The sequence below is a fragment of the Portunus trituberculatus genome, chromosome 24 (genome assembly GCF_017591435.1).
Source record: "Portunus trituberculatus isolate SZX2019 chromosome 24, ASM1759143v1, whole genome shotgun sequence".
NCBI classification, from domain to species: Eukaryota; Metazoa; Arthropoda; class Malacostraca; order Decapoda; family Portunidae; genus Portunus; species Portunus trituberculatus.
The window spans coordinates 15,210,199-15,217,455 of NC_059278.1; the positions used below are offsets into that span (position 1 = coordinate 15,210,199).

Genomic DNA, 7,257 nt, shown 5'->3' on the forward strand with positions numbered 1-7,257 from the left:
CCATGAGTCTCAGTCCGACACAAAAGTATTGAAGGTGTAGACTAGCGGGTCAAGATGCTGGAGCCTCGTGTGTCTTTGTCTTCAAAGATGTCCTGCGGGAGGGAGGGTTTGCCGGGGCGGGTGTTGATTCAGGTTGTATCCTTGTGTCCCTCAGGCAGTACATGGCGGTGATAATGATGATAGTTTGTTGGCAGCCTCCCCTCCCTCTCCCTCCTGCAGCCCCCTTTAGATTCCTGAGGGTGAAGTATTAATGGTATAAGTTGGTTACTGACGTGTGGCTTGTTGGCTGGAAACATTCACTACCACTTCCTCACACCCGCAACGACCTCACCCCTCCCCTCCCCTCCTGTGCTCCTCGTCCTTGCCTCCGCGTGTAGCCGTAGGTCTGTGCCGGGCGGGGGGGAGGCGGGAAGACGTGTGCAGTAGCAGAGTGTGAAGTAGAGAAGGTTGTCTTCCATTGCTGTCCTCTAAAGTAGGTCTCCTCTTGTTGCAGGGCGCTCTGGTGCAAGCCAAGGACATTTTGGCCTTACCACCTTTCCAAGATAGTGTGGGACGAGCTCCTGAGGGCAGCTTGTCACATAGGATGAGGGTGTTAGTGACCACCATGGCTGAGGGTGGTGGTGGTGCAGGTGGCGGCGTTGGTGGTGGTGGCGGGTGGGCGGTAGAGGGCGGTGTAGGTGTAGGTGGTGGTGGCGGCGGCGGCGGAGGCGGAGGCGGCGGCGGCGGCAGCGGCAGCTATGGACTGGGCTGGTGTGAGTCAAGGGCGGGCATACAAGTTGGTACTGAGGAGCGGCCTTTCCCTTGCCCTTATTGCCCCCTCAGGTTCAAGCGCCGCTACACCCTGCAGGAACACGTACGCATCCACATGGGGTCACGGCCCTACGCGTGTCGCTCCTGCGGGAAGACCTTCACGCAGCGCAGCTCCCTCCTCAAACACGTTAGGATGAGGGTGTGCCAGAAGGTGGTCCTCCATAAGTAGTGTGTTAGGTTAGGTCGATCTCCACGCACGAGGCAACGAGTCTGTGTCCGGTGAAGCTGACCTCGACACACACACACACACACACACACACACACACACACACACACACACACACACACACACACACACACACACACACACACACGGAGAGGGCGGTAGTGTCGGAACAATGGCTAAGTAACGGGTCAGGGCGGGGTAGAAGGGGGGGAGGGTGACGCAGGCCTTTAGGGTTATCGTTCTCAGAGGCGCTCTTTGTGGCATCTTTGCTTGTACATAAACTCGTGACACAAAATCAAGGAGCCAGTGCGTTTTTTTTTTCCCTCTCTCTCCCAGTCTTCCATCATTTGTGATCTTTGGTGGAATAACTTGCCAGTGTCAAAAGTTGTCATATGAGGGGAGGAAGGATATTAAAGCAATCCCTCCCCATGCTCTCTCTCTCTCTCTCTCTCTCTCTCTCTCTCTCTCTCTCTCTCTCTCTCTCTCTCTCTCTCTCTCTCTCTCTCTCTCTCTCTCTCTCTCTGAAAGAAAACAAAGGAGATTCAAACAACAGTAGTCCTTGAGATCCTGGTGATTATTCTACGCTTTTAGAGAGAGAGAGAGAGAGTGTGTGTGTGTGTGTGTGTGTGTGTGTGTGTGTGTGTGTGTGTGTGTGTGTGTGTGTGTGTGTGTGCGCGCGTGTGCGTGTGCGCGCGCTTATGTCTGAGAGATGGGAAATCTTCTTCTAGTGTCCACCACCACCACCATCATCATCATCATCATCATCATCATCATCATCATCATCATCATCATCATCATCATCATCATCATCATCATCATCATCACCACCACCACCACCACCACCACCACCACCACCACCACCACCACCACCACCACCACCACCACCACCACCACCACCTACTAACACCACTACTGTCATTGTCAACATAGCTTAAGTTATAAACATACAAAACATTAAAAAACCTTCCGCTGCTTTCTTTTGTTATTGATTTTATTGTACTTATTACTATTATTTTCATTTATTTATTTATTTTTTTATTCTTTAAGATTTTGAACAATGCTTGGGGAAGGAGGGGGAGAGAATCACACTCACATTTTCTTAGTATAGAGGAGGAAGAGGAAGAGGAAGAGGAATCAGGTGGAATTGGGGGAAAGAAGAACAAGTAACGAGAGAGAGAGAGAGAGAGAGAGAGAGAGAGAGAGAGAGAGAGAGAGAGAGAGAGAGAATTGTAAATAGAGGAAAATATACAAAAGAAAAATAAGCAGACGAATTTTTTAACATTATAACGTTTTGTCTGCTGTCTATTTTTCATACTGAGGAAAGGCGCGCCCACACACCTGTCTGTCTCGCCTGGTGTTGCCATGGAAGTGACCACGCGGATTTAGTTAGGCCCGTAATGGAAGGATAGGGACGGGTTGGGGGGGGGTTAGCTTGGATGGTGGAGAGGAGTAGATAGGAGTAAAGGAGGGGGACGAGGAGGAGGAGGGAGAAACAGAATAAGATAAAAAAGCAGTAAGAGTTGGGGTGAGGGTTGTGGATGGGGGCTTGTGGGTGACAGTTGAAAGGCGTGAATTGTTTTAGTTGATTCCTTTCCTATAAGTCATTGCCGCTCTCCATCTGGAAAACTTTACTTGTCACTATTTCAATCCGCAAATGATCAGAAGAAATGGAAGGTTGCGTGGAAAGAGGCACGCCCTGGCTCCGTGACTTTGGCTTGAGTTTATATGACTGTATGGAAATAAAGAGGAAACGTGCTCCCAGGTTTTATATCCTTACGCCCGCCAGAGGTGCCGTGATGTGGGAAGGTGGGTTCAGGGGACATATATATATATATATATATATATATATATATATATATATATATATATATATATATATATATATATATATATGTATGCATGTATATGAAGGAAGGAAAGAATCAAAAGTTGTGGTGGGTCTCACTTGTGTGTGGCGAGAGTGGCGGGCGGCGTCAGAGCTGATCACATCACTTGCAGGCTGCGGGAGGGCTTGGCGCCGCAGCGATCAGGGCGCGGAGGCGATGTGGGGCGAGATGTTCAGCTGGTGACAAGTGTGATGTATGCGGGGAGTCCTCCCCCGGCCTCCTCTGCCCCCGGCCCCCTGCTTGGCCCGGCAGCGTCTGCCACAGGTGGAGGAGCGGAACCCGTACACCCCGCGGGCGTTACTACTGAACGGCTCAAGTTCGGCTGTCTGGGTGTGGCTTATTGTTGGTCTTGTTGGTGACTAATTTGTCCACGTGGGGGCGTGAGGCAGTATTGTCTTGCATAGAGTCTGTGTGAGGGAGGCGAGGCATCCCGGCGGCCGCCCGGAGCTGCTCCCCCTCGAGACTAAAGTACGGGTGTCGGTCTCTTGCAGAGCTGTGGGGACGCCCTCCTCGGCGGCAGGCGTGGCATGAAGCCAAACCCGGAACTGTCAGCCCAGCCCCTGCTGGGGCTCGGCTCCCACGTGACCCAAAACTTACTGAGAATGGAGTCGTCCTCGGCAGCAGTAGCGGTGACTGCCGGTGGCATGTCCTACCATGCCCTGCTGGACGCTGCTGCTGCCTCGAACCGCAACGACAGGAAGACTCACGCACCCGTGACTCCCATGGGTGCCGTGGCGGGAGGGCCGCGGCTGGACGACAGCGTGGAGAGGCCCTACCCCTGCCACTTCTGTGAAGCGCGGTTCAAGAAGAAGCAGCACCTGCAGAACCACGAGCGGATCCACACTGGGGAGAAGTACGTGTGCACGCTGTGCGGCCAGGCCTTCAGCCGCATGCACATCCTGAAGCACCACTTGGAGAGGAAGCACGCGGACCCCCCCAACGCCCTCTACGCCTTAGACCAGTGAGGCCAGGGAGGGGCTGCCGCGTGCCGGTGACAGCGTCCAGATATTATTTCGTAATGATTGTCTTGGTATTTAAGGCAGCTTTATTGAGTCATTAATGTGTAAGTTTTCGCGGCAGCGTGAATAGACTTTGTATTTCTTTGTACTTGAGGATCCTCTGGCCTTCAGTCCCGGCCAGGGAGCACCTGCTGAATAAAGTGAAGTGAAGAACACAGATGTTTTACTTGGTGCCCTGTGGAGGAAGGTGTCTTGGGGTGTGGCTGGCAGCGTGTGAGGGTCGGCTGGCGAGCGGCATTGTGTGCCTTACAACTAACAGGTCAAGTTTTGCACATGTTACTGCACCACTGATGCTTTCTGTGACGGGCTGACATGCCTCTGTGAGTTGAGGTGCTGGAGGGGTGCTTTGGGGAGCGGCGTGGCGAAGTGGCTGCTTTGTTTCTGTATTTTTTTGTTCTTGAGGTGGTGGGGACGGCGGCGGCGCCAATAGCGGCTGTGGCACGATGTTCGAGGAAATGTTCCGCTTGTTTGTTCCTCCTGGTTGCAGGTGTCGTTAGGCATGAGCAGGGCGTGGCGTGATTGGCCGGGCAGTGCCAAGGTGAAGGGCAGGTTTGGCAGCGTGACGCGGGGCTATATGTGCAGGGCAAGTGTTGCAGGTTAGCAGGATTGTTTGGTGTAGCAGCAGCAGGTGTGGGCAGGTTCTAAGCAGTGCCCTTTTCTGTTGCAGAGCGTGTTGTTTGACTCCCTTACCAACCTGCACTCGTCGCTCGGCTTTGGCTCGCTGCCCGCACCCTCCACCACACCCACCGGCGACCCCTTCCGCCCCTACGCTTGTCACATTTGCGGCAAACGCTTCAAGCTTAACCATCACCTCAAACAGCACAGCCGCATTCACACCGGAGAGCGGCCCTTTGCGTGTAACCTGTGCGGCAAGACCTTCACTCAGCAGAGCAGCTACCACTACCACATGAAGAAAAAGTTGTGTGGGCCTCACCCCAGCACCCCCGGCACCCCTGGCACCCCAGAGGCACCCAGCGTGGCCTCTCCCATGGCGTGCGGAGTGCCTCCCAAGGCGACACACCAGACTGGGATGGACGTTGGCATGGGCGGGATGGGCGGCGGGCTGCTTCCCGACTTGAGCCCGCACGGCATGTCAGGGGTGTCCTCCAGCATGTCTTGCGCCGGTATTCCCTCTGAGGTCATGAATGCCTTCGTCTCCCTTACAAACTCCGCGGAATCTGCACTAGGCGTGGGCGGGGACCTCTCCACCCATCCCTCTGTCACTCACACTTGAGCTGGGGGCGCCGGCCCCTTCACCAGCTGGTTAACCAGATGGTGACGTGACTGGTTACCAGCAAGTATTGCAATCTTTTGGAGAGACAGAGAGAGGATGAACACTGAGTGGAAACACTTTCATTATTGCATAACACTGAGGACTTTTATTGTGAGAGGGCGTCTTGATCCTCGCGAGACTGTTCTGTAAAGTGAAGGTGGGCTTTCTTGTCCCCAGGGTTGGGAGGTGAGTGAGCGGCCCGCGGAGGGCGTGGTGGCGGCGTGGTTGATGGGGGCGCCCATTCCCATGCGGGGCCGTGGCGGGGCGGATCCGTCCGCCCCGAAACACCACTGCTGCCCGTACTGCACTAAACAGTTTCGCAGGAAGGACCACCTGACGCAGCACGTCCGTATCCACACGGGCGAGAAGCCGTACCGGTGTGAGCGGTGCGGCCGAGGCTTCAACCAGAAGAGTCCGCTGATGTATCACCTGAGCATCTGCCGCTAGCACCCCGCGGGTGTCATGCAGGGGGTGGAGCTCAGAGGGCGTGGAGGAACGTTAGAGCGCAGCGGAGCAGCTAGTGGGGACGGGCGGGCAGGGAGGACATCGCCGCCGCCGCCGCCGCCGCCGCCGCGGTCTAGCACGTGTAGTGAACCCATAAATTCCCGCTTTGTTACTGTTAACTTTTGAGTGTTGCTCTTGTTATCCTCTCCCTTCCCCCCCTCCCCTGCCTTGTGATAATGACTATTGTAACTAGGTACTAGGTTAAGGTGAGGAGAACGAGGGTGTGTGACGAGGCTTTGCCATGTGTTACAGGCTGGTGGTGGTGGTGGTGGTGGTGGCTTGGGTAGGATGGCGGCGAAGATGCCGTCGCATCTGTGGCTGACAGGGGGGTCTTGCCTGACGGTCCGGGCGGCGCCCATGCCTCAGCAGCAGCATCACCACCACCAGCAGGCGCTGCCCGACCCTCGCCCTTATGCTTGCACCTACTGTGGGCGCCGCTTCAAGCGCTCCGACCACCGGCGCCAACACGAGCGTCTGCACACGGGTGAGAAGCCATACGGGTGCCCGCGCTGCGGCGCCAAGTTCGCCCAGCAGAGCGGCCTCCACTACCACAAGCTAAACGCCTGCCGCGAGGACCACCACAGATAGTCCAGCCGCGCCCTGCCGCTCCGGTCCCGCCAGCACCCCGGCGGTCATCACATACCTGTCTAGCTGTCGTTGTGTGAGTGTTGATGTGTAGGTCTTGTAGTGGACGTAGTGGATCAAGGCACGCCTCCTGCCCGCCCATTCATGGCAGGGGGCGTCGCCCTGAGTCCCGGCGAGACCCACGAATGGGAGGACTGTGCGAATCTCTGTCTTGATGTTGAGAAGACTTCAGATAACTGAACCAAAGATCCTGAACATGTGTGTAGACCAAGACAATTACGCGCTCACCTTTTGTATTCAGTATTACTAGTTTGTGGTGTCTGTGTTGAGGGGAACAGGGGAGGGAATGCAAGGCTGAGGCGTGACAGTGGCCACTCGAGGTAGGGGGAGTGGAGGCTGTGTGGATGAGTAGTGACTCTCTCGCTCTCTCTCTCCTCCTCCTCCTCGTAGGGCCTCCGCCTCGGCCGTGCTATGAGGGGCCCCGGTGGGTGGGTGTCCTGGGTGTCGCGCGGAGGAGTAACGTTCCACCTCTTATCTGTTGCAGAGTGGTCGGGGGGTCGCGGCGTGTGGGTGGTCGCAGGTGGGTGAGGGCGGGGCGTGGGTGGGTGGAGGTGGCCGCCAGGGTTGGGTGGTGGCGGCGGGGAATGGTGGGGAGCGGAGGTTCGTATGTAACGTGTGTGGTCGGAGCTACAAGCGGCGGGACAACTTGAGTCAACACCAGAGGAACCACACGGGCGAGCGTCCCTACGTGTGTCACCGCTGCGGCTCTTCCTTCTCCCAGCGATGGGCTCTCCACTATCACCGCCTTAGGGGCTGCGTGGCCGCTAACTAGTGCAGCGACCCAAGGTTGGCTTGCTCGCTCTCTGGCTGAAATGCGTGGCTTGTGGTGGTGATGGTGGTGGTGGTGTTAGTGGTGGTGGTGGTGGTGGGTGTGAGGTGGAGTGTGGAGGCGCTGCTGATGAGGGTTCTGTGTTGCAGGCGTGGTGGTGGGCGGCTGCGGGTCGGGGATGTGTT

General features: G+C 56.2%; 1 protein-coding gene across 1 annotated transcript in view; it reads left to right on the top strand.

The window, feature by feature from the left end:
- Positions 1-6,789, top strand: part of LOC123508296 (zinc finger protein 48-like) — a 28,718-nt gene extending 21,929 nt beyond the window's left edge. Inside the window, exon 5 of the mRNA XM_045261884.1 lies at positions 4,549-6,789. Coding sequence (XP_045117819.1) covers positions 4,549-5,115 — 567 coding nt within the window. The 3' untranslated portion in view covers positions 5,116-6,789. The remainder of the gene's footprint in view (positions 1-4,548) is intronic.
- The last annotated feature ends 468 nt before the right edge of the window (positions 6,790-7,257 follow it).